Genomic DNA, 27,854 nt, shown 5'->3' with positions numbered 1-27,854 from the left:
GAACACCTAGTCCAGTTTTAATTTTTGTGTGGTTGGCAACTGGCTGAATTAGAAAGTCTGAGACACATTTAGAGAATATTGCTGAGTGCTGCAGCTGCAAGAATCTTTTTAAAAAGCACAAAGTCTATTACATAAATTATGCACTTTTTAAACTCTCTTCCATGTTCATTTGCACAATTGATCATTGAAACTGCTTTAGAAATATGTGTATCAAATATTTAGCATATTTTTAAAGCTTCCTTAATAACATCACTAATAAGTAGATGCAATTTTATGTTTATTTACTACAAACACCTATGAATATCAAATAACCTAATTATAGTTCATCAACATTACCTTTGATTCATTCCAATGGAAATGTTCTCTCTCACTACATTCATATTGTTTGGGTACATAAGCATGGAAAACAGCAGACTATTTTCCATGATCATAGATTTTAAATATTTACTTGCTAGTGCTGCATAATTTAACACACTGGAGTTGGAAAGCAGTTTATAGGGTAGCTGATTCCATGACAGAGTTACAGAATATAATGCCCTTCTGTGACTGCTACCTGAAGTTGTAAAAATGAAAAGCATTCTACTCCCTTTCTCTAACCAATTAAAATTTGTTATGAGAAATCCACAGAAAACCAATGTTTGTGGTATACACACTAATTAATTTTGAGTATTAATTACCATATATTTATTTTAAGAATCCAGGCATTGTTTCTCATGACCTGTTAATATACAATATCAAAAGTAAAATATATTCATTCTTCTAATCCAAGTCTTTATGGAAGTTACAAAGAGACATTCAGACAGCTTGTTAGATGCATGTTATCTTTCCTAAAAAATCAGAACAGAATTATGTATTTCAAAATACGAAACCACAGGCTATATAATCAGGCAAGAAAACAACTATTTTGTTTACTCCCTGTAATAAATGTTCCATTTGTCATTCTGTCATACCCTTTGATTGGTTATTTGGGTCCTTCACCACATGAGTAGAAAATAAATAGCTACATTATCTGTTTTTGTGAGAATAATAATAAAATAATTCAAACCACTAAACACATTAAAAAGTTGAACAAACGTTTAGTTTTGCACTTTTCAAATCTGCATCCTGGAAGGCTTTCATTCCCATGTGGTTCCATAGTCTGGTAGTACAGACTGTTTATGTTTTAGTTTTAGCCTTTAGTATAATTTCCTATACAATGCAGGAGCATGTCTAGTAGTCCTTGCTCCAAAAAAATCTGCAGTACTGCAAAACGACATAGGATTACATTTTGCCAGAATTTAGTATTTCTGTTGACATCCCTTAGGAATGAAGATAATTTCCATTTCATAAAAAGCCTCTTCAGACTGTCCTGTTTCGATCCTTGAAAATAATCTGAAAGCAGAAAACGAGTGCATACATCCCTTTATGTTTTATAAGTAACCTATAATCCTAACTATAGTTTGGCTGGGAGTACCTTCACAATAGGATAAGCGGGCATACTGGTATTTTATCAAAGCGGGGTTTGTTCTGAGGTCTACAGTGGTCTGGGGTGTGGGGGTCGCAGTGCATGCTGGGTCTTGCAGTTCCTGCGCCGGAGGCAAGGCAGTGGCGTTGCGTGGCGTGCTGGGAGTTGAAGTCCGAGTGTTCAACAGGTACTATGGCAGCCGTAATGAGGTTTCTCCATTAGCGAGACTCTGTTTAAAGATGGGTACTTTCTCTCGGTTCTGCGCTTGCCGCCTTGGTGGGTTAGGGGTAAGGGTGGCGAATAGGTGGACAAAAGGGGTAGATGAAGTAAGCGCAGCAGAGGCCTGAACGCTGTTGCTATCGCTGCCGCCAATCGGAAGACTTTGGTGCCCCGGAAGTGACTGAACTGATAGGTTTGAAGGGGAGGCCGTTGCCCTAACTACGGTGGCCGCGAGCTGAAGGGAGCTGTAGCTTCGGCGCCGAGGCCGGAGCGTCTGCGTGTGTGAGGGCCGCGTTTGTGCCGGCTGCTGCTGGAGCTGGAGCGTTCCCGGGCTGGTGGCTCCTGCACATTCTTATAGTCCAGTCCTGTTTCGGTGAGGGGTCGTCTTGACGAGCCTAGCGGAGTCGAGGAGGTTGGGACTTAGCGTCTCTTTTCCCCGTATGACCGGGTTTTTTGAGGGGCCCTGCCCACAGGGAAGACCTTTTGGCCAACCATCTGGGTTCTCTGAGGGTGTGGGTGCCTCCCTCATCTCTCCTTTCTAGTGTCATTTGTCTTCTGACTCCTGCTCGCCCCGTCCTGGGTTCCAGACATTAACAAACCGTAAGCCTGACTGTGGGCAGCTGTTCCCCCTTTCCTTGTGTTTCTCTTAGGTGTTCCAGGCATGATCTTCTTGTCCCTTGTGCTATCGCATCCATTTGACCCCTTCCCCGTGCCAGTGCTCTGTCGCCGTGTTTCTCCTCATTAAAAACAAACAAAAAACCCCACACAAAATTAAAAAAAAAAAAAAAAACAGATCTCCTGGATCTCAGTCTACTCACTCCTAGCTTTTTCCTTTTTGGTCTTTGTTACGGCTTCAAACCATAACAAACTAGCTTGGCTATATTAATGCCTTTGCATCTGAATGTTAACGTTCATTCACTTTGGTTTTCGCTCACCTTCAACCCTCCCTCCCCACCCACATCTAAGGACTTTTGAGGTTGGGGGTTTAGAATCCGTTTTTACATATCGTGACTATGAATATTAGAGCCCTCAACGGCCAACTCAAGCAGGCCGTTTATTGAGTTATTTTTTAAAATAATTTCTTTGGCTTACATTTTCATTTTGTACTGATTGTTTTTCCACATGGGATTCACTCCTACTCTGTAGTTAGAGGCGAATACCTCGTCCTACAGGTCTTTATATCTGAATTACTTAGAAATTTTCTTCTGTTTTCCTACTCGGACCGTGTGTCCCCAGTGGAATTTTTGCAATGATTTTGTATCAGTTGATGGCAGATAGACACAAGGGAGTGATCTTTCCTTCTTGCTTGGGTGTGATTTGTATTAATATAATAATTAGATTATGAGTCATTGAAAGTACCTGGAGGGACTGAAAAGGCATTGAAAAGTAAAACTCTGTGTATTTTCTGAGTTTCAAATTAATAAAGCTCCTTTCCTGAACAGAGAAGTTTCTAATTAATCCAATAAACTGATGCCATATTGAATTATCAGTTCATTAGCTGTAAAATTTAAGTTAAAAAGTGGCCAAATAAGGAATTGTATTACTTAGTAAAAAGTTTAAAATCCATTTAATTGGTGCTCTGTTTCTGTAAAATGAAATGCAAATGTATTGAAAAAGATATTTGTGATAATTGCCCATGAAATATTTCTAGATATTTTGATAGTTCTGATAAACAGCATTGTATACTATTCACTAATGTTTTGTAGACAGAAATTTTGAACTTCCTGGCTGTCTGGGGACCATGTGTCTCATATGAGTTTGCAGTTTCTTTTCTATTCTGATTATTGCACTAGAGAGATTCTAATACAAAGATGGATCGCTTGAGCCCAGGAGTTTGAGGCTACAGTGAGCTATGATCCTGCTACTACACTCCAGCCTGGGCAACAGAGGGAGATCCTGTCTCAAGACAAACAAACAAAAACACTAAGATTATCATTCTTTTCTAAGTGGTCAAATATAATCTGTAAATATCAGTAAAATGTAAATCTTAATACTTTCACAATGTCACGTTGGGATTATTCCTAATTAATCTGAAATGATTTTAGCCATGCTTAAGATTTGAGGCTAAATATATTTCAGAATTAATTCACTCATGGAATTCTTTATTTGAGAAATGACAAGGAGCTCGACATTACTCAAACTTTTAATATTTATTCTGGGATTTTATTTAGTAGGCATTTATTGAATACTTCTTACTACTTAACTATTGTCACAAAATCACCAAAATATTTATCGATGAATATCTTCCTGTCTTCAACTCTGTACTAGATGCTTTTAAAGCATTAACTCAGTTATTTATAAAAACTCAGTGAGCTATTGACTATTATTTACATTCAGCAGATGAAGAAACTGAAGCTCAAAAAGTTTTAGTCATTTAGTTCAGTTCTTTTTGACTCTTGCCACTGTACCACAGCTGCAAAGATTTGTTCTCTACCCTGAAATATATAAAGAGTATTAATTCAACAAATACTTGCTGAGCAGCACCTTCTGTAGGCCACAGTGTTACAGAAGTGAATAAATACAGTCTCTCTTCTAGGGGTTGGGGACATAGCAGTGAGCAAAAGAGACAACAAAAGTCCCTGCTCTTAGGGAGCCTTGTACTCTAGCAGAATGTATGAGATATAAACCTTGCTTTCAGAAGCAGAAAATATAGCCAGTATATATTAGATTTTATGTGAATGTTTTACAGTGTTAAAATGGAGAAGAGAGATTAGCTAAGGAAGGTTTCATGAAGAAAATGAGCTTTAATCTGGAATTTAAATAGTGGTTAGGGATTTGGTAGGTAGAAATTGGGAGGGAAATAATTCCAGATTGAGTTATAAAATGAACAAAATTCCCAAAGCCAAATTATAAGAGAAAGAGATTAGAGAGAAGGACAGGAATTGGACTGCTTTGTATCTTTAGTTTTCTTGCACATAGTAGATGCACAGTAAATTTGAAAAAGATGTCTAAATGAATGAAGCTATGGCAAGAGCACAAATAGGAGGTAATAAGGAATTAGGTAGATAATCGAGAGTGATTACATTGGGAATGGAGGAAAGGAATGGATTTGAGAGCTGTTGGTGAAAGAACAGTAGGCTCTTTTAATTATTAAATGTTGAAGATAGGGTAGTAGCCAAGGGAGAAGGGAGGCTAGATTACCAGGTTTGAACTGAGTGGACCAGGTGAATTGTAGATTTACTTATTTCATCAGGTCATGAGATTAAAAAAAAATTCTAAGATGCATCATTATTTTATGGATCACTAAGAGAAAAAATAGTTAAACAGACCAAAAGTGTTAATTGTAAGATGCGTTTCAATTTCAGAGTTAAAATGTGAAAATCTGTGCTCTAGAATTGATGACATAGGTACTCCTTGTGATGGTCAGTAAACCCTATACCCACTTTATTTTTATTTGTTTGAGACTATTTATACATAAATTTGTAATCTTTGACATGCATTCAATCATTTAGGATTTATTTATTAATGAGGCACTCTTCTAGGCCACAGTGACATAGGAGTGAATAAATACAGTCTCTACCCTCAGAATTTACAGTGCAACAGGGGAGGCAGGCATAAATCAAATTCTCAGTCAAAGAAAATTAAAGTTACAACTATGGTAAGTGCCATAAAAAAAAGGACTTGATGTTATACAGAAGAAGAACTGATTATAAAGGGGATAAGAGTAGGGATGGGAGAGGCCAGTAAGAAGACTGTTAGAGTAGTACAGATGAAAGATGATATTATCTTGGACAAGGTGGTAGTGAAGACAGAAGTGAATTCAATGGGGGTTGTGGGGCAAGGGCAATATACGTAACCTAAACTTTTGTACCCCCACAATATGTTGAAATAATAATATAATAAAGAAGAAGTGAATTCAAGAGATGTTCAGGAGGTGGAAGTGGGTGATGGATTAGCTATGGAAGGTGAGGGAGAGGAAGATATCATTGGCTACCTCTGGGTTTTTGGCTGAAATATCTGAATGGGTTATGGTGCAATTCACTGAGCTGGAGAACATTAAAAAAGGACCAGATTTGGGGAACATGCTTTGTTTATTAATTTTTTTTATTGTGGCAGCAGTGTTCAAGATTAGTTTCTTAGTTATTTTTTCCTCTTTTGTGTCATTGTTTCAGTTTAGTATATTTGAGAATTGCTATACCTGAAATAAGTTTTTTTGGTATTTTTTCTCTTAAATGAGCAGGGTTGAAGTTCTAGAGGAAACCATCTGGAAATATATTGGTATTTGTTTTGAATCTATATGTAACATATTAAACCATATGTATGAATAGGTAAGTGAGTAATGCAGTTATATATCATCTTTATTTTCACTTGGGATTTGGTAGCAAATTGGGCATCTGGTTAAATTCTATTAATAACTTCATTAAGTTGGTACATATGTAATTATAAATGTGCATTAGGGAAAAAAAGACATACTTTAGATTTTTCTTTGAAATGTCTCATTTGTGTAATTTTTGATAAGTATTGAACCAATATAGTGTATTGTTTAAGTTTTACTCTTCTTTTCTTTCCTTTTTTTTTTTGAGACAGGGTGTCATTATGTTGCTCAGGCTGGTCCCAAACTCCTGAGCTCAGGTGATACTCCCATTTTGGCCTACCAAACTGCTAGTATTACAGGCATGAGTCACTGCACCTGGCCTAAATTTTACAGTTCATAATAAATGAGTAGAGTAGAAAGTATAGAGCAAAGAGCATGGGCTTTGGAGTTAGACTGCCTGGATTCAGGGTCTCTTTTGCTATTTTTTTTTTCTACAGACAGGGTCTTGCTCTGCCACCCCGGCTAAGTGCAGTGGTGCATTCACAGCTCACTGCAGCCTTGAACTCCTGGGCTCAAGTGAGGCAATCCTCCTGCCTTAGCCTTCTGAGTAGCTAGGACTATGGGTACACACCACCACGCCTAACTATTTTTTTATTTTTTATTTTTACATTTTTTGTAGAAATGGGGTCTCAGTATGTTGCCAAGGCTGGTCTCAAACTCCTGGCCTTAAGCTATCCTCCCATCTAGGCGTCCCAACACGCTAGGATTAAAGGTGTGAGCCACCAAACCTGGCCTTCTTTTGCTATTTATTAGCAGTATGACCTTGCAGGAGACTTGCCAATCCTTTGTTGGTTTTTTATTTATAAAATGAGGATAATAGTACCTGCCATACAGAATTGTTTTGAAGATTAAATGAGATGATATAGGTACATAGGTTAACAACATTCTTGGTACAAAGTTTAAGTGCTTATTATTATAGTGATACTGAGTCTGAGATCATCTGGACTTCTCTGTCAACAATTTAATTTTAGGGTTGCTTATAATGCATAAAACTTGATTTGGGGAAAAATTTGTTTGGTATTTATATTTGGATTTGGAGAAAATATTATATAAGATAGCTTTGCTTATTCACTATTGTCCTAGAGCCAGCACATGTCATCTTTTGCAGAATTCTCACTAGAGATTATGTTAAATTTATAGCTACAATAGAAAACTGATGGTTGATTTGTTTGTGATTATTTATTATTTGTTAGAATTATCACTTTTATTTTTAGTCTAACCTTTTTGAACTTTGTGTGTGTATGTGTGTGTGTGTGTGTGTGTATATTTTTTTTTTTAGCTCTTATGGGTAGGATGAAGAAGTAGTTAGGCTTTATAAAGTCTGATCAGTTGCTCTAAAGGCAACTTACTTTTCAACTTTTTTTCTTTTGAAAATTTCAAACCTATAAAAAAATTGAAAGAGTAGTGCAACAAATACCTGTCTATCCTTCCCCTAGATTCACTAGTTGTTAACTCTGTGCCTCTTTTGTGCTCATGCTTAGTGTTGGACAAGTGCTCTCTACAGATAAATACACACACACACACATACACACACTTTTTTTTCTTGCTGAATTATGATCTGACATCATGATACTTCATCCCTAAATACTTCATCGTGCATCTCCTAAGAACTAGGACATTCTTTTACATAACTATAATGCCATTAGTATACCCAAATAATTTAACCTCAATATGATAATATTATCTAGTGTACAGTCCATATGCAAAATTAGATTTTTCTAAATAGCCCAGTAATATCATTATAGTATTAAAAAATTACTGAATCTGGCTGGACACAGTGGCTCACACCTGTAATCCCAGTACCTTGAGAGGCTGAGACAGGAGGATCACTTGAGGCCAGGAGTTTGAGACCAGCCTGGACAACATAGAACCCATCTATACAAAAAATTTTAAAAAATTGTAACTGAACAAAACTGGGTTTGTTTGCTGGTGTACAGTGAAAAGCCAAACACGGAAGCACGGAGATTTGCCGTGAGAAAGTTTGTCAAGCAGCCAACATAAGCAGACAGGAGTCAGACTCAAATCTGTTTCGCTGAGCTACGGATTGGGGCAAGTTTAATAGAGCATAATGAGGTGTGATCTTATAGGATCTTTTGATGGAGTGATGCCAGGAATTGTTTCCTGCCATCAGGTGATGCCAGGGCTCGATCTGATTGGATCCTGGAACCTGCCATGTGATATCTACTTCATAATTCAGTTCCTGCTCCTTCTCAGAGCACTTGGGTTCAGCCCATGGTGCACACTTGGTTCGTTTGGGCATGCTCAGGTTATGTGACCTTCAACGTGGGGAGGGGGCTGGTCATAGAAACTGAAAAACAACTCACAACTTTGTTACATAAAAAGTAAACCAGATTGGTCTGATGTGATTACAAAATTAGCTGGGCTTGGTGGCGGAAGCCTGTAGTCCTAGCTACTGGGCAGGTTGAGGCAGAAGGATCTCTTGAGTGGGGGAGTTCGAGGTTACAGCTTGTGCCACTGTTCCAGCTCGGGCAAAAGAGCAAGACCCTGTCTTTAAAAAAAAAACAACAACAACAAAAAAACCAAAAACCCCCAAAACTCAAAAAAGAAAATTCAATTAGAGATCATGAATTGTATTTAGTAGTCGTGTCTCTCTGTTTTAAGTCTCCCCCATTTCTTTTTCTTTTTTCTTTTTAATCTTTAAGTCATTGTCATTTTTGAAGAATCTTGGCCAATTGTTTTATAGAAGGCCTCACAAAATTGATTTGTCTGATTGTTTCCTCACAGTTAGTTTCAGGTTGGTTTTTTGTGTTTTTACTATCACATAAGTGATGTTTTGAACTTTCTATTTCATCACATCAGAATTAATATAATGATAGTTTGTCCCATTATTGGTGATGTTAGAATCGATCACTTAGTTCAGCCAGATTTTTACATTCTAAAAGTACCTTTTTCCTTCTGTACTTAATAATTCTGTGGGGGTGCTACTTTGAGATCATGTGGATATTCTGTTTTCCAGCAGTTTTTTTTTTTTCTATCCAGTGGTTAGTAGCCATTGATAATCCTTGCCAGAATCAATCATTGCATTGGTGGTTGCCAAATAGTGATTTCCCAATTCTGTTAATCCTACATATCTTTGCTGGCTATTTTCTCTAAAGAAGCACTAGCTATTCCTCCTCTCTTTTTATTTTATTAATAGTATCGCTAGGTACCCAAGGATTCTTTTTTCAAAATTTATGCAATGCATTATAATCTATTAACTTCATTATTTTTTATGATTATCTCAAATTTGATCAGTGATAGTCCCTTAAAGCTGGTTCCTTTGGCCTTTGGATATGTCCACATTGCTATTTGAGCACTTTCTTACTATTTTGCACAATACTGTGTTCCAGGCTAACCTTGTACGTTCCCTGTTTGATATCTGGAGTCAGCCATTTTACTATGGAATTCTGGTTCATTTTAGTGGGAAATGATACTTAGAAACCAAGATCTGGGCGTTGGATATGTTCATTGCTACTGATGTGTTACTGGCTCTAGACACTTTAAATGGACACACACACTCTTTTTAAGAAATCATGAGTTTATAGGAGACCTTCAATTTATGTTCAGTACTACAGAGTTTTCTTCACTTTCCACCAATTCATACTTATATCTGTTTTTCCATAGGGAGAATTCTGATTCTCAGTTGTATCAATATATTTACTCATCTAGAGTAAACTACAACATACATAAAATCCTACAACATATATAAAATAGTTTTGGAATTACTAGACCAATATTGCTTTCAATATCTCTACCAAGAGATCTACCAAGTAGATCTCTACCAAGTAAAGATTTCTTTGCCAATATATCCCACTAAATGTATATAGTCGAAGTAGATGTTCAAAGTTATTTGAATTACTTTTTCTGTGTGATGATGTTATCAATTTAAAATATAGTTAGGTTCCTACTAAACTGCTTTCTAAATAGACTTTCTATAAAATCAGTTATCTGTAAAACTACTAAAGTAGACTCTAGAACAGTTATATCAGCTGGAGAATATTCAGTTTTAAAGTTTGTAAGGCTTTAACTTATAGCTCTGTTTTCCAATTGATATACTACTATTTAAAATTAGGAATAACAAGAAAAGTGACATCAAATGATTCCATTTGCAAGACAAAACAATTGTGTTTGTGAACATTTTAAACAATGCTTTTTTAAAAAAACTGATGATACAATTCAAGCATTAATCTTTAACAATAGACATAATTGTTGAGAGTACTTTAACTTTGTTCCCAAGTAATATGTCTAGTGTTTCCCTGAATAGAAAGATTTATGTTTATATGTAAGTCCTTGTTCTTTGTATTTGAAGAATGCCTGTTGTGACTGTGTTTTTACCCTGTGATCCTATTCATGTGTGAATATTCTCATTGGAAAGGGGTAACACATTTCTCATAATAGTTATAATACTTTACATCTCTATTGTGAGATATAACCACATCTAGCCTTTTGTAATGGTTAGTTATAAACATCTTGCTTATTAGAATGTAAGGTTAATGAGGGCAGGAACTGGGTTTAATGGCTCATTGTGTCTTCCTTAGTTCCTTGCAGGAGTAACCACTTAAAAACTTCGTGATACTTTGTGTTTAAATGACATGTAGTTGCTAGCCTCAATAATATGGATGTACCTTTTTCTTTTATTTATTTATCTATTTATTTATTTTTGAGACAGAGTCTCACTCTGTTGCCTGGGCTAGAGTGAGTGCCGTGGCGTCAGCCTAGCTCACAGCAACCTCAAACTCCTGGGCTTAAGCGATCCTACTGCCTCAGCCTCCTGAGTAGCTGGGACTACAGGCATGCGGCACCATGCCCGGCTAATTTTTTTCTATATATATTTTTAGTTGGCCAGATAATTTCTTTCTATTTTTAGTAGAGACGAGGTCTCGATCTTGCTGAGGCTGGTCTCGAACTCCTGACCTCGAGCGATCCGCCTGCCTCGGCCTCCCAGAGTGCTAGGATTATAGGCGTGAGCCACCGCGCCCGGCCAGATATACGTTTTTCTTGACAAGAGTAACTAATAAAATGGGTCTTGGAAAAATATCTTATTATCTTAGCCCATTTTCTGTTGCTTATAACAGAATACCTGAAATTGGGTAATTTATAAAGAAAAGGGAATTTATTTCTTAAGGTCAGAGGGCCACATCTGGTGAGAACCTTCTTGTTTGTGGGGACTCTGCAGAGTTCTAAGGCAGTGCAGGGCATCACATGGTGAGGGGGCCGAATGTGTTACCTCAGGTCTCTTTACCTTTTGTTATAAAGCTACCACTCCCATGATGACATGTTAATCCATTAACTCATTAATGTATTAATCCATTAGAAGTCAGAGCACTCATGACCCAATTATCTCTTAAAGGTCCTACCTCTCAATACTGCCACCTTGGGGATTAAGTTTCAGCATTCGTTTTGGAGGGGAGAAACATTCAAACCATCCATATTTAATTATTACAGACCTCAAAAATCACTATGTCTCATACTGAATTCCCCATTTTCACCTTAGCCTTCTCCACTTGGGTTCCCTGTTTCTGTTAATGAAACCATTATCCTCCCAGACATTGCACTTGAAATCTGAAAGTCACTTTAGTTTCCTCTCTTGTATGTGGGCATATACACGTTCATATATTTGTATGATGTTGCTAGTTTTACCATGGCCACTTTTTGTTTTTATCTCCTCATTTCTAGTCCCCTTACCTCATTACCACTCATACAATCTTATGACCTGTTGAAGGAATTGGAATATTTAATGTGGAAAAGAGAAGATTGGAGGGGAGGGGGTTGGGAGGTATGTCTTTGAATATCAGATGGTCCGTCAAATGGAAGGACCAGTTATAATAGAAACTAACTGAGAGACAGAATTTTGGTTCCACATAATATCTTTCTAGCAAGTGTAGTTTGAAATTAGCAGATACCATGTAGTTACTGTGGATACTCCAGAAATAGAGAATAAACAGTTTAAAACATTATCAGGCTTTTAAACTTACAGGTGTGTTTTGAGCCTTGAACAATACTCATTAAGTACTGAGCTTCCGGTTCTAGAAGTGTTTCTTCAGAGGCTGAGGGTCTGCAGTTGGCAAGGATGTTGTAGAGGAGATCTTGTTAGTATGTGGGTAGTTGAACTCAGTTAGTGATTAGTGATTAATGAGTCTGCACCAGAGAGCAGATCAGATTTCTTGGGTTGGGAGTGATTTTTTTTCAATCTTTTAAATTGACACATTTTCTTTCACTACTCCTCTCTACCCAAGTACTATTGATTAGGAGAGATTACTGATAGATTGGAGTGTATTGTGTGGGACAGTGGTCAAGAACTGTTAATATTAGTACTTATTAGTTACTAGATGCTTTGTAAGTTCTCTTTCAATCCTGAGATTCTGACATCCTTCAATTCTTGTAGGGGTTAATTGTAGTTTGTTGATTTGATGGTTTGGTGCCCTGTGTTACTTCTTCTATATAGATTGCATACTTAATAGCTTGGAAAGTTGCATTATCTTTTCTTCCTTTTTTTATTTTCAGAGACAGGGGCTTGCTTTTTTGCCCAGGCTGGAGTACAGTAGGTGTGATCATAGCTCACTATAACTTCGGGCTTCTGGGCTCCATCGATCCTCCTGCCTCAGCCTTTAAAAATTAACCCAGCTAATTAAAAAAAATTTTTTTTTTTTTTTTTTAGAGATGGGGTCTCACTATGTTGCCCAGGCTGGGAAAGTTGCATTTTAAAGTATGGAGGCTCCAGATGTTTATAGTTACCTTGGACTCATCAAAGGTTACTAAGAACCTGACATAATTAAAATTTATTTGTCAAACTACTGTATACTAATACTGTGTTCTTCTTAGAGATAAGATCAAGGCTTAAGGCTATCTTAAGACAGCCTAGGTATCATTAAGAATTCTTATTGTGGTCTTCAAGTAAATGATTGAGGTCATTTAAATTCCTTATATCCCATTTAGGTTGGTTACAATGATGACTTTGCACAGTCTGTGAACATATAATATGCAGTGCTGCACAAGTGGAGGTTTTGCCACAAGTTGTATGAGGAACTTGATAGAAGTCATGTGTGAAGGTAAATGTGTGTCTTCTCAATACTTAGTTTTTTCCATATATAGTTGACCGTTTAGATTCAAGAGAAGAATGTATAAGTATTATATTTTATTTGTCATAAAGTAGCTGTGTGTTAACTTAGTGCTTTTAACTGGAGAATGTAATCCTGAGGAATCTTAAGAATGTTTATAAGATGTATCCTTGAAGCAAAGCTATCTTAATTAGTCTTTTTGCTATCAGTCTTTTATTCCTCTTTTTAAAGCCAGTTTCTGAATTTGTGTGTCCTGCCTTTATCATGTTGCTGTTCCTTTTTTGAATATTTTTGTCTTTATTTCTTATTGCCATCTACCTTGCCTAACCATTAGCTCTGAAAGGGCACATTCTATGTGAAAATTACCGTTGCTCTCCCCTTCTTCATATTTGCTACTTTTTTTGTGTGTGTGTGCTGTCTCCTTAGGTGTCTTTTCTAGAGGATTTACACACTGAACATTTTTTAAGAATATAAGTTCAGTGCATGAAGACAGAAGATTGGCAGGTAATGGGAAGGAATAGAAATGGGCACAATAATTGGTGTTTCTGTAAACAAAGAACTGAGATGAAGAGAAGAAATAAGAGAGCAGAGAAGATAGCCCAATGTAAAAGAGACCTTCAGGATCAGATAAGGGATTGATATTTGTTATTAAAAATACAAGCAAGTAGAGAATGTTCTATACAGTAGATGCAAAACTTAGAGCAGGTCTCATAGTTCATTTTATTTGGTGAAGCACATCAGAAATTCTAAATCAATACCTGTGTTTCATGTAGCAGCAAAATACCATTTGAGGAAGATGCCCAAGCATATGCAAATCCCAGAAGTCTGCATATGTGTTTTTGCCATTGTTCTATGTTCCCAATATGTATTCTGTAGACTCAGTCCCTGAAGTTCTGTCAGGAGCTTTACTTGACTTTAAATTCTCAGTGAATAAAATAGTCTATCTGTTGCCACATAGGAGAGGTTGATTACCCTCACTTGCCCTCCAGGGACATTTATTTGAGTTCCCTTTACATTTATCAGTTTATAATTTATTGACTGTTTTAGTGCATGGTTATGGTTAGAAAAGTGGCTCTCTAAAAATTACATCTGAGTCTGAATTGATAATTTTCATATCAAATGTTGTAGCTCTGTTCTTCAAAAGAATTCTGCTTAGTCTTCACTCTGCTTTTTCTATCATTATTAGTAAAGTTTAGGAATAAACCTCATCTGGTAGCTTTATCTTTGTTTACTGAGATAGAATGAAATAAAGTTTTCTCCTCTTTAATGCTATTATCTTCTAATTAAAAATGGATTTGTCAGAATGTTAACAGTAACAGTAATATGGAGATGGTGGGTGATAAGATTTGTTGTATGCCTTAATTAGGAACATCTACTTCAAAAAAGATTTAGTAATTTTTCAGAAGTTTTAAGAAATAATCTATAAATACCTTCTACAAAGTAATTTGGAAATTGTGAGGAATGTTATTATTATTATTATTTGAGACAAATTCTTGCTCTGTCTCTCTGACTAGAATGCAGTGGCATCATCATAGTTCACTGCAGCCTCCAAACTCCTGGGCTCAAACTGTGCTCCTGCCTCAGCCTCTTGAATAGCTGAAACTACAGGTGCATGCTTACCACGCCCATCTAGTTTTTCTGTTTTTTGTAGAGATGGGGTCTCACTCTTGCTCAGGCTGAAGAATGTTATTTTGATGCTTTTCCAGACTGAAGCTCTGATGACACCACATAAAATAAACAAGAATTTTGGCATATTAGCTTGATCACTGGGGTAGTCAAGCCAGGTATTTTAGGTCCTAGAGGGATTGAAAATATACTGGATAATGGCTAAATCATCATTTCACTTTATGCCTGATAGACAAATGAATTTCACTTCATTTTAATTTTTTTAAAAACCAGGGAAGCTTTTGGAAAGGGAGTTTATGGATGAGGGTAGTTTTAGAATTTTGCAGTGAGACTATTACTCTCAAAGTTCATTGTGGTTTCTTCACGTGTTTTTTTTTTTTTTTCTCATTTGCAGTTAAACTAAAAGTACTGTTTGTCTTACTTTTCCTTGGCTTATCTTACACAAATATAAAGAAAACATTTTAATAGACTGAATGGACTGAAGTATTAATTTATTCTTTGTTCTCTTGCCAAATCTCACCACACTTATTTTAAGGAGAAACAAAGTTATAAATTAATAAGGGATATCCTCCAAGTCACTTTATTTAGCCAAAGCTTCTCTGGGGAATTAAATAGAGGAAGTTAAGTTTTCACATGACTAAATAGCTGAATCTGATGTCTTTAAGAACCGCAAGAGTAGAGTTCTTCATCTTAAACAGGAAAAAAAAAAAAATCTCAGCATTTTAATTTTATCTCTCAACTGTTTAGGAATTTTGTAATAGGATGTCTTCTCTGTAGATTTCTTAGTCCAGCAGTTCCAGTTGTATTGTTGTAATTTAACATAACCTAGTTACATTTGTAACTTTATGTATTAAATTTTTCATTTGAACAATTTACTTTTGAATAATTTTATTATTATTTTAAAAGAAGCTCAATGTGAACAATTTAAATAGTAAAGAAAATTACAAAGAAGAAAATCAAAATAGAGGTTTCATTTCTTAGAGACTTTTACTTTTAATATTATGAACTTCTAGACATTGTTTTATGCATATATGTATGTGTGCGGGCATATGTATATACATATATAATATTTATACATATACATCCATAAATTGTATTCATGCTGTTTCCTTTTTTCTTCCCTCTATGCTCTGGATATCTTTTTATGGTGATAAATATAGATCTATATCACTATTATATGTATATGCCATAATTTAGTCATCAGCAAATAATTTTGTGTCTCTTATGTGCTGGCTGTGCTGATTCTATGCCCTCAAGGAGTTTATTATTTAAGAAATAGTTATGTAAAATGCTTATTTTCTTAGGATTGCCAGTTTTATCTCTTATGATGATAAAAAAGATGAAATTCCTTTAATGTACCTTTCTTTGACCTAGTAAGGTTGAAAATATTTTCATGTATCTGTGGCCTATTTCTTTTTTTAATTGCCTTTTTTTTTCCATTTGAGTTTTTTTCCTTATTGGTTTATAAGAGCTTTTTGTATATTAAGGACATTAACCCTTTGTGTATGTAATAAGTATTAAACTTTTTCCCTAATAGGTAGGTTGTAGTTCAACCTGGTTCATGCTATTTTTCCTCTTCCTCTACAAAGTTTTCATTTTTATGTACTTACATTTTTCTTTCTGACTTCTGGTTTTGCAAACCATGCTTAGAAAGGCCTTTTCTACCCTGAAATTATTTAAAAAATTTTAATCTGTGTTTCCTTGGAGTATGTGTACATGTGCTGTGTGTTTGCATTTCCATTTAAATCTTTGATTCATCTAGAATTCATAATGTGTGAAGTCATCATCCAGCTTTATTTTTTTAAACTGGTTAGCTTACTATTCTAGCACTATTTATTAAATTAACCGTCTTTTTTCACTGATGGTGAGATATCCTTAAATATGCTTAGGTATATTTCTGTGCTCCCTATTATGTTTTATTCAGTGTCATCCTGTAGTAATAAGAAAAATAAATTTAGCTAGCACTAAACTTTAATTACTATAGTTTTATGATGTCTTTTAATATGCAGTAAGGCAAATCTCATTAGGAATTTCTGGTTATTTCTTTATTAAGTGTATCAATTTGTAATACTTTCTAACATGGTTCAAGAGATCACCTTTCAAAATATCTCTGATTGCTTTAAAGTTAAGATTTTTAGAAACAGCCATTTAAATTTTGTTATAGAAATAAAGTGGTTTTCAATCTTTATGGAAGAATGGAAGTCACTTTTAGTTATGAAAAGTAATTATACTGAATTATTAAACTAGCAACAGCTCACCCTTAGTTTGACCTTTTGGTAATAATCTTATTGTTCTCATCTACCCTGTATGACAATGATGCTAAAAGTATTCTTATAGAATATTTAAGGACATGTTCCAAACCATTTCAGTTGTTTTAGTTTGGGGGTTAAGTTATTCTGAGTACATAGTCCAAGTAGAAGGAGTTTTGACTAAATAACAATAAAAGAACAACTCAACAATGTATTCCATTCTAAGTGCCTTAAGGTCAGAATATTTGTCTCATTAATTTCTATATTTAACATAGTATCTTATCTTGCTTTTTTTTCAGGAATCATTACCTAAGATACATACTTTCTCCATACAAAATGTCTAATTGCTCATCATCTTTATTTTTCTCCCATCCACTTTAAGGCATCTTGACTTTCACACCCTTGCTAAGGACTGTCCAGAGTGTTCCTGGTGGCTGGCTGGGAACTGTCTGAACCAAAAAGTCTTCTGTGTGGCCTGCTTTCTTTCTGACTTAAGAAGAAAATACCTGTATGTACATTCTCCTATCTAAAAATTTTGGATTTAGAAGATTCAAGGTTAGTGGCTTTTTAAAAATAAACTTTTAAAATTCTAAAAATATGTTCTTTGTATAAGATTTGGAAAATGTGGGCAATTGTGGTATAAAAATAACCACAGAGAAACTATTGTTAAAAATTTTGGTGTACTTCTTTTTAACTTTCTAACTGCCTCCCCTCCAAACCTACCCCTGACACCCTCTTGCCTGTGTCATATGATACATAAGTTTCAGATTGTGCATAGTGTTTCCCCATTTTCATAAACTCTTTGGAGACATTTTTAATAGATGTATAATCCATCATGTGGATGCACTATATATAATTCACACATTTTATAAACTTTTTTCCTTCTTGCTTTTCCATATTTTGCTAAATTATGCATGCAGTTTTCTTGAGAAAATTTTTTCTTTCCTTTTCTTTATTCCATTGTCAGTTAAAAAAAATTCTAATCCTGGTGAGAGTGCTGCTGGTGATACACCTATATTTCATTAATTTATCAGTTCACTGATTCATTTAATAAATATTTTTGAGAACCAATTGTGTGCCAGATAGAATTTAAGGACACTTAATTTACTGTCTAGTGTAGGAGACAGGTAAGAAATAAGTAATTACAGTGCAATGAGTGCTGTGATAGAGGAAGACATAGGATCCTATGGGTGCTAAGAGGAGGACACCTGTTTAAGTTTGAGGTTTAGGGAGGGTAGTTAGGGAAATTTTACTAATCTTACCAGAGGAAGTGAAACTGGGCCTTCGGAGCTCATGATAGTAAGTAGTCAAAACAGTGAGAGTGAGCAGGAAGACAGTTGAGGTAGAGGAAACAACACATTTAAAGGCTTGGAGAGGTATCAGATAGCATATCAAGTTCAGGAAGCTTTAATGTTAATACTAGAAATGGTTTTAGCATATTATTGAAGAAAACCAAAATATTGCTCCCCAAAATATTGGGGATTATTAAGTTAAAAATACTGAAAATGCGGGGGAACACTCTGCCTCAATCTCTATTTGCCTGATGGCAGGACATAAATCCTTCCTTACTGGAGACTTGCTTATTGGCCCTGAGAAGGCCCCAGCAGGCACTAGAAGAGTCTGGGAACTCTTGAGGAATATATTTATAGGTTTAATTCTCATTTATACATCAGAAATTCTCAAATTAATATCCATAACCCAGACCTCTCCATTGAGCTCCAGGTCTATATATCCAACTGCCTAGTTGACATCTCTAGAATACACTGAGGATGTAAATTCCAAGAGAGCAAGTATTTCATTGCCTTTGTTCTCTGCTGTATCTGTGATGCCTAGAACAGTACCTGGCAATAATTTATCAAATGATTAAATAAATGAATGATTCTCTACTTGTATTTCTCAGAGACATCTGAAATACCACTTATCTCAAATCAAATTTATAAACAACTCTGTCTTATCTGCTTCTTTCCTAATGTTTCCTATTTCAATGATGGCACCATCTGTTTAGTTTCACAAGCCAGAAGGTTGGGACCTCTTCCTCACCTTTCACATCCATTGTTTCACCAAGACTTATTGAATTTTTGACAAGTTTCCTCATATGTCCATTTCTCTCCATCTTTACTGCTCCAGTCCAAGTTACTATAATCTCTCTCCTAGTCCTGTACAATACAGGTTGAGCATCTCAAATCTGCAATCCAAAATGCTCCCAAATCTGAAACATTTTGAGTGCTGACATAACATTCAAAGGAAATGCTCATTGGAACATTTCAGATTTTGGATTTTGAGATTAGAAATGCTCAACTGGTAAGTATATATAATGCAAATATTCCAAAATCTGAAAAAAATTGAAATCTAGAACACTTCTGGTTCCACGAGTTTTGCATAAGGGATACTCAACCTATAGTAGTAAACTCTCCTTATCTACTCTTGTCCTTTTCCAGTTTATTCTCCATACTGCTATTGGAGTAAAACAAACAACAAACTTACTGAATCTGATTGTGATATTCCTGTTTGAAACCAGTTGCTCTTAGGAAGAGGGAAAATTCTTAACTTGGCCTACAAGGCCCCTTGTGCTCTGGCCCCTGTGTAACCCTATAGCCTCATCTCAAGCCACTTTTTTGGACTTTCTGTTTTCTAGTCACAGTAGATTTTTGAATTCTTCCAATAGACCATGCTTTCTCTTGCCTCAGAACTATAATGTATAATTAGTAGCTTTTAATACATATTATAAAATGGACTGTCTATTGTTAGAGAAATGAATATATCAATATTTTTGAGTAGATATTTATAACCCTAAAAGGGTAATGTTCTGTGTAGTATTCTTCTCTTGAAAAGGAAACCATCTGTGAACTATTGCAAATAAGTGGAAGCATTTTCAGTTATAATTTGTTCCTCTTTCAGATTATATCACATGTCTCAATTTTCCCTCAAGTTGGTTATAAAACAAACAGTTATGAGCTACATTTATTCTTATTTTAAAGTGAGAAAACATTTTCTGTTGTAAATTCTTTTTTTAAAAAAAATGTAGTATTGAGATAGGAAGGAAATGTAGGAGATGTCTAATTAAAAAAACTTAACAATTAGACTTATGAAACTTACGTGAAAGTAGTGACTTATTATCAGTGGAAGTCTCCATTCTGAAGATAGTCAACATTTTTTTTACGTTTTCAAACCACCTTCTCTGATTACAAATAAAAAAAATCTTTTTTTAAATTTCAGTATATTATGGGGGTACAAAAGTTTAGGTTATGTATATTGCCCTCCCCCCTCCCCCTCCCAGTCAGAGCTTCAAGCGTGTCCATCCCCCAGATGGTGTGCATCACACTCATTATGTATGTATACACCCATCCCCTCCTCCCCCCTCCCATCTGCCCGACACCCGATTAATGTTACTACTATATGTGCACTTAGGTGTTGATCAGTGAAACCAATTTGATGGTGAGTACATGTGGTGCTTATTTTTCCATTCTTGGGATACTTCACTTGGTAGAATGGGTTCCAGCTCTATTCAGGAAAATACATGAGGTGCTATATCACCATTGTTTCTTGTAGTTGAGTAGTACTCCATGGTATACATATACCACATTTTATTAATCCACTCATGTATTGATAGGTACTTAGGTTGTTTCTACTTCTTTGTAATTATGAATTATGCTGTTTAATTACAAATAAAACGAATCTTGCATATTCTCACAAGCACCAAAGCCAAACTGTTACTTAATTGAATTATTGTATCAATTTTGAGCAATTGGTGGAGATCATTGCTTTGTTTTATATGATAATTTTGTTGTTAAATATTTGGTATTAAATATTTTTTGTAATTATAATATTTATAGAATATCTTCTATAAGATTTCTGTCTGTAAAATGAGAATTTGGTTTTCTGCCTATAAAATGAGAAATTGATTTGTTCATTTCCAGTTCAAATGATATTTAATCACTTAAGTAACTAATAGGTATGGTACCATATAACCATATATGTGCTGATTATTTATATTTCCTTAATTTTTTTTTAAGTCAGTACAAAAGATTAAACTCTACAGAAGAATGCAATCAAGTGATGGCTTTTTCTTTAGAATTTGAATATGGAGGCCACAGGAACAGATGAAGTTGACAAGCTAAAAACTAAATTTATATCTGCTTGGAACAACATGAAATATAGTAAGTATCATGATTTTAAAATTGTTTAAATCTGAAGAAATATTTGAAGATATGTATCATTTTCTTTATTAAGTCACTGATAATTACTTGAGAATAAATGCTATACTTTACTTGAATGAAATGTTTCCATAAGGAATATAGTTAAGAATACCTCTTGAAGAAATAGTGAAATATCATCATAAACATTGCTTAGTAATCAAGCATACTGTCTGGTCTTTTTTTTTTAATTTGCTTGAGTATATTGATATTCTCATGGTTTGTGTACTTTTTTAACTTTCCAAAGCACATAGAATTTATTCAGATGATGATAATACTTCAGTTTTTCAGACTCAATTTCAGGTAGTTTCATTTCCAAACCAGGAAATAAGCAAAATAGATCTCTGAATACACAAAATAACGTAAAGTTCATATACCAATACCTCTTATATTTCTTCTAGACCCTATTTTTAACCTAGTTACAATTGGTTTGAAAACAAATCCAATAAGGATAATATGGAGATTTTTCAAACTCACCTAAGATGGAGAAGTACTGGAGCAGAACCAGTTTCAGTAGGAAACAGTTCATATCCGTAAAATTGGAATGAAAATAAACCCCTTTCCTTAATAATGCAAATTCAGGTAAAACATGATTGGCAATTGGCTCCTGGTCCACTGGAAGTCATGGCCAGATAGCTATGCAGACAACTATAACTTGGCAATAACCTGACGTTGCATTTTAAAAATTATGATCATTAATTTTTAAAAAAATTCCCCAATATTACAGGGGTACAAATGTTTTGGTTACATTAATTGCTTTTGTACCATTTGAGTTAAAGTTATAAGTGTGCCTATCCCCAAGATAGTGTGCATTGTACCCACATAGGTGTAAATTTACCTGTCCCCTCCTCCCCCCTCCCACCTGCTTGATTTCTGATGAATGTTATTTCATCCATATGTGCACATAAGTGTTGATCGATTAGTTCAATTTAATGGTTAGTACACGTGGTATTTGTTTTTCCATTTTTGTGATACTTCACTTAGAAGAATGGTCTCCAGTTCCATCCAGGTTAATACAAGAGGTATTAGTTCACCATTTTTTTTTATAGCTGAGTAGTACTCCATGGTATACATATACCACATTTTATTAATCTACTCATGTATTGATGGGTACTTGGGTTCTTTCCACATCTTTGCAATTGTGAATTGTGCTGCTTTAAACATTCGATTGTAGGCATCTGTTTTGTAAAACGTCTTTTTTTCCCTTTGGGTAAATACCTAGTAGTGGGATTGCTGGATTAAATGGTAGTTCTATTTTTAGTTCTTTGCGGTATCGCCATACTACTTTCCATAGAGGTTGTACTAGTTTGCAGTCCCACCAGCAGTGTATGAGTGTTCCTATCTCTCCACATCCATGCCATCATTTGTTGTTTTGGGACTTTTTGATAAAAGCCATTCTCCTGGAGTTAAGTGATGAACATTAACTTTTTAAAAACTGAGATATAATTTATATATTATAAAATGCATCCTTTTAAAGTATACAGTTCAAATTTTTCATTTGTCAATTTAAAAAGTATACAACTCAGTGCTTTTTAGTATATTTACAAGGTTGTGCAATGATTATCACATCTAATTCTAGAATGTTTTCATCACCCCAAAAAGCAACCTTGTATCTATCTATCAGTAGCCACTCCCCATTCTCCTCCATCCATCTCTTAGAAACACTAATTTACTTTCTGTCTCTATGGATTTGATTATTCTGGGCTTTTCATGTAAATACATTCATGTAACTTGTGGCCTTTTGTGTCTCCCATCATTTAGCATAATATTTTCAAGATTCATCTTGTTTTGGCATGTGTGTATTGATACTTTAGTCTTTTATATGGCTGAATAATATTTCATTGTGTGGTTATACAAAATTTTGTTTACCATTCATCAGTTCATAGATATTTGGGTTGTTTCCACTTTTTGGCTGTTATAAATAATGCTGCTGTCAACATTTGTATGTAAATTTTTGTGTGTACATATGTTTTTTAATTTCCTTGGTTCTATACCCAAATCTAGGAGTGGAATTGCTGAGTCTTATGTTAACTCTAAGTTTAGCCTTTGAGGGAACTGCCAAACTAGTTTCCAAAGTAGCTGCACCATTTTACATTCTCACCAGCAATGTTTGAGGGTTCAAATTTCTCCACATCCTTGTCAACACTTGTTATTGTCATCTTTTTTATTAGTCATTCCAGTGGGTGTGAATTGCTGTCTCCCAGAGTTTTGATTTCCCTGATGACTAATGATATTGAGCATCTTTTCATAACCTTACTGGCCATTTGTGTATCTTCTTTGGAGAAATGTCTAGTCAGGTCCTTTGCCCATTTTGTAATTGGGTTGTCTTTTTTATTATTGAATTATGAGTTATTTATATATTCTAGACACAAATCCCTTAGCAAATATATGATTTCCTCACATTTTATCTCATTTTTGGGTTGTCTTTTCATTTTCTTGATAGTGTCCATCGAAGCATAAAACTTTGTAATTTTGAGGAAGTCCAATATATTTATTTTTTCTTTGGTTGCTTGTGCATTTGATGTCATAATAAGCTATGGCCTAAATCAAGATCATGAAAATTTGTACCTATGATTCCTTCTAAGAGTTTTAATGTTTTTACTCTTATATTTAAGTCTTTGATCTACTTTTGAGTTAATTTTTACATATGGTATTAGGTAGGGGTCCAACTTCATTTTTTTGTGTGTGGTATCTAGTTGTCCCAGCTTCATTTGTTGAAAAGATTGTTATTTCTCCTTTCAATGGTCTTGACACCTTTGTCTGAAATCAGTTCACCATTGATGTCTGGGTTTATTTCTGGACTCTCAATTATATTCTATTTATCTATATGTCTATCTTTATGCCAGTACCACATTGTCATGATTACTGTAACTTTGTAGTAAAATTGGAAATTGAAAGTGTGAGTCTTTCAGCTTTGTTCTTTTTCAAGATTGTTTGGGTTATTCTGGATCTCTTGCATTTCCATATGAGTTTTATGATCCATCTTGCCAATTTCTGCAAGAAAGCCAGCTGGGGTTTTGGTAGGGATTTCACTGAATCTGTAGATCGAATTGGGGAGGTCTTGCCATCTTAACAATATTAAGCCTCTCAATACATGGACATGGATGTCTTTCCATTTATTTAGGAATTTTTAAATTTCTTTCAATGATGTTTTATAGTTTTCTAAGTCTTATATTCCTTTTGTTAAAGTTATTTCTATTTTATTCTTTTTGATGCGATTATAAAATGAATTGCTTTCTTAATTTCATTTTGGAGTGTTCATTGCTGGTATGTAGAAATACAATTGATTTTTATAATTTTCTTTTCTTGAGAAAGGACTGATGATTGGCAAGAGAGAATAGGTAGAATATAAAATATAGGGAGAAAGGGAGAAGTTTCTCCTTAAAGGTGGTTCTTTTTATTTGAGCTTTTAAAAATTAAGTTTTTAGGATTTGCCTGGAAATAATGCTTTCTGGAGGGGAGGAATTTTTTACTGTTTTAGAAATAAGAATTAGTCCAGTATAATACTAATAATATTTCTAAAAGATAATGTATGTTAAGCTCCTAGCCTAATTGTTGGTATACAATAGATGGTCAGTTAATGCTAATTTCCCATTGTAGCTTAGAAAGGAGAATCAGAGCCAGGTGGGGAAAAAAAAAATGGCTTAGAACAGCATATTTGAGCCAGGTGAAGGAGCAGGATTGAGATGGACTGATATTGGGGAGGACATTTTTGTCAGGGCATAGCATGAGCCAAGTAGCAAAGCTCACTTTGAGTATAGCTGAAGGGTAGTGGGAAATATTGCTATAAAGGTAATTTGTATCATGTTATGGAAAGTCTTTAGTATGACTGAGAAGATCATAATAAATCTGATAATTAATAAGTAATTGAAGTATTTTTTGAGCAGAATAGTTACCTAATAAAAGCTTAGCCATAGGGAGATTAATTTGGCAGTGATCTGTGGCATTTGCTAGGTAGGGAAAGACTGACCTCAGAGGAACTATTTTGCAAAGTGTTGTAATCTAAGTGAAGTTTAATGAAGTCTAATTATTGTATTATTTGACTTCTCATTCTCTTTCATTACCAAATTCAGAGACTTGCATCATCTTTATTATAAATGCATATTTTTATTTATTTGTATATTACCTTAAGGGAGCACTTTCATTCACCCCTTTTAAACTTTTTAACTACTCTGTTAAATATAAGGGGCAGATAGTCTACTTAAGACTCCTAATTTCAGATCATTTCTATTTATACACTCTTGTATTTTAGGAGATGCTTTTAAGCCTATCATTAACATTCAGGAATTTTATATACTTGTGAAAATGTACATTCATCTATTTTCAAGAATGTAGTGGGCAATAACTTTTCTCAGGGAATTCAGAACTATTAATGGCATCATGAAAAGCCAAAAAGGATTGATGGTTTAGTAGGAACAAAATTGTAAGAATTAGTTTGCAACTGAATTTGGGGGTTGAGGATGGAGAGGTGGAAATTTGGGATGGGGATGTCTGAAAGCTATACCACTTTCAGACACCTTAATTTGGCTGAAATGATGGAGTTATAGCCAATTGGGAGTTATAGCCAATTTCTCTAGGAACATTCAGAGGTCTACTTTTATCATAAGCAATAGTCTACCGTATGATCTTTTCCCTAAATTACTTCATTGGAATGTTCAAATACTTTAAGCTTTTTAATTGCCCAAGATGGAAGGAAATAAGAAATTGATAACATTTGTTGCCTTTGTGAGCAATGGTTGGGAAAAGTGGTCAGGGAAAATGGAGTAGAATTTGTACCTTTTAAATTTCGTACCATAAGAACCCAAGAATACTCTGACTCGGGGTGGGGGGTGTGGGGGCAAGGGCAATATATGTAACCTAAACTTTTGTACCCCCACAATATGCTGAAATAAGAATAAAACGAAAACAAAAACAAAAAAAAAAAACCCCAAGAATACACATCCATAAGTGATAATTGATGATTTGAAATTAAATAAAATTCTCTTAGACTTTTAGGCTGAAATCTTTTAATTACAAAATTCTTTTTCTTTTTTTTCTGGTTAGGTTGGGTGTTGAAAACAAAGACATATTTTAGTAGAAATTCCCCTGTATTATTGCTTGGAAAATGTTACCATTTTAAATATGAAGGTAAGTGCTAACTTTGTAAAACACTTAAAAATTTTTGTAAAAACTCATTGTGTAACTGTTTTTACTATTTTATTTCCAGACTAATCCACTTTTGCTATATTTCTGTTAACTATTTGTAGTTTATGTAGCACACAATATATTACCATATGGTTTGGGTTTCTTGTGAACTACTTGAGGATAAGGTTCTTGTCATCTTTTGTTATATCCCTCATAGTTTTAGACTAATAGTATGAGTACTAAGTAAACATTATTTGAATTGATATTCTTTATCAAGTTCTCTGATAACTTCAAATTATATGATAATGAATAAAGGTATCACCATAGATAACCTAAAAATGATGATTTTTTTCAATTCTTAAGGATGCTTCAGTATCTGAAATTGACTTTATTTGATATTTCTGAATTTCTATGTATACTCATTCTTTCAATAATTATCTTATATTTTCTTTTAATAATTTATGCCATTTATTGAGTGCCAGGCACCATGCTAGGCTCTTTGGGAAATATCTTTCATTCTCACCACAAACCTACAAGGTAGATTCAAGTATCTCCATCTTCTGAATGTAAAGGCAAGAGCTTTAAAAAGTTAAATATTTTATCCAAAGTCTCATGAGTATTAAGTGGCAGAGCTGAAATTTAATCTAAGACTATGTCTCTAATACTGGTATTCTTTTTAATATACATCTTTGCTTGGTTGTGTGTGTGAGAGAGACAGAGAGAGAGAATGAATGTGTGTGAGTATGTTAATATCAAGGCTTTTATTCATTTTTGGTTGACCTATTTTGGTATATCATTTATTAGCAGTTTTTTTTTTTTTTGTTTGAGACAGGTTCTCACTCTGTCGCTTAGGCTCCATGGAGTGCAGTGGTGTGATCACAGCTCACTGCACCCTCCAACTCATGGGCTCAAGCAATTCTCTTGCCTCAGCCTCCCAAGTAACTACGAATATAAGCACCTACACACCTGGCTAATTTTTAAAAAAATTTTTTGTAGGTCTCACAATGTCACCCAGGCTGAGCAATTTTCTAAAATCTTGTAAATGGCTTGTGATAATAACAGCTAACATTTATTGAGCATTTAAAACTGTGACAGGCAGTAGTTTAAGAAATTTACATGTAATAACTCATTGAATCCTTACAACAATCTTGAAATATGAGTAGGAAGTCTTAATGAAGGGATGCATTTTTGGTAAATAGAATGGCATGATGAAAGCAATAGTAGTGAGATATTAGAGAGCATATTTAGGAAACAGAGAGATGTCCAGTTTAGCTGTGGTGGGAGATAATTCTGAAAAGGATCAAATTATGGAGGAGGATCTTGAATACTATACCGAAGAGTTAGGTCATTTTTTTACAGACAAAGGATAGCCACAGCACTATGGTTAAGAGTATAGGCTTTGGGGTCAGACATGTCTGGGTTTAAATTTTGGCTCTTTTTGCTTTTTAATTGTTGATCTCCCTAAGTATTAATGATACCTATTTCATAGGTGTTTAGTGATGTGTCTGGTACATATAAGCATTCTAAATGATATTATTCATGATATAGGGAATTTGAAAAAGTGTTGTCATTAGAATTTCTTTTAGGGATAGCATTATATATTTTTTTGAAGAAATACTTTGAAAA

The 27,854-nt window shown here is 34.6% G+C and overlaps 1 protein-coding gene across 7 annotated transcripts in view; it reads left to right on the top strand.

The window, feature by feature from the left end:
- Positions 1–1,897: 1,897 nt before the first annotated feature.
- ATG4C (autophagy related 4C cysteine peptidase) overlaps positions 1,898–27,854 on the top strand; it is an 80,784-nt gene continuing 54,827 nt past the window's right edge. For 2 of the 7 annotated variants that reach the window (XM_045547861.1, XM_045547855.1), the window contains exons 1-5: positions 1,898–2,036; positions 12,915–13,027; positions 17,294–17,466; positions 20,984–21,068; positions 26,148–26,231. In XM_045547861.1, coding sequence (XP_045403817.1) covers positions 17,422–17,466; positions 20,984–21,068; positions 26,148–26,231 — 214 coding nt within the window. In that variant the 5' untranslated portion in view covers positions 1,898–2,036; positions 12,915–13,027; positions 17,294–17,421. Of the gene's footprint in view, positions 2,076–2,217; positions 2,264–12,914; positions 13,028–17,293; positions 17,467–20,924; positions 21,069–26,147; positions 26,232–27,854 lie in introns of those variants that run through there. The other 5 variants (XM_045547860.1, XM_045547856.1, XM_045547857.1 and 2 more) reach the window with 5 other exon arrangements.

Source organism: Lemur catta, chromosome 3 (genome assembly GCF_020740605.2).
Source record: "Lemur catta isolate mLemCat1 chromosome 3, mLemCat1.pri, whole genome shotgun sequence".
Classification (NCBI taxonomy): Eukaryota; Metazoa; Chordata; class Mammalia; order Primates; family Lemuridae; genus Lemur; species Lemur catta.
Note: the sequence above shows the minus strand (reverse complement) of the source record. Positions and strands in the feature narration are given on the sequence as shown.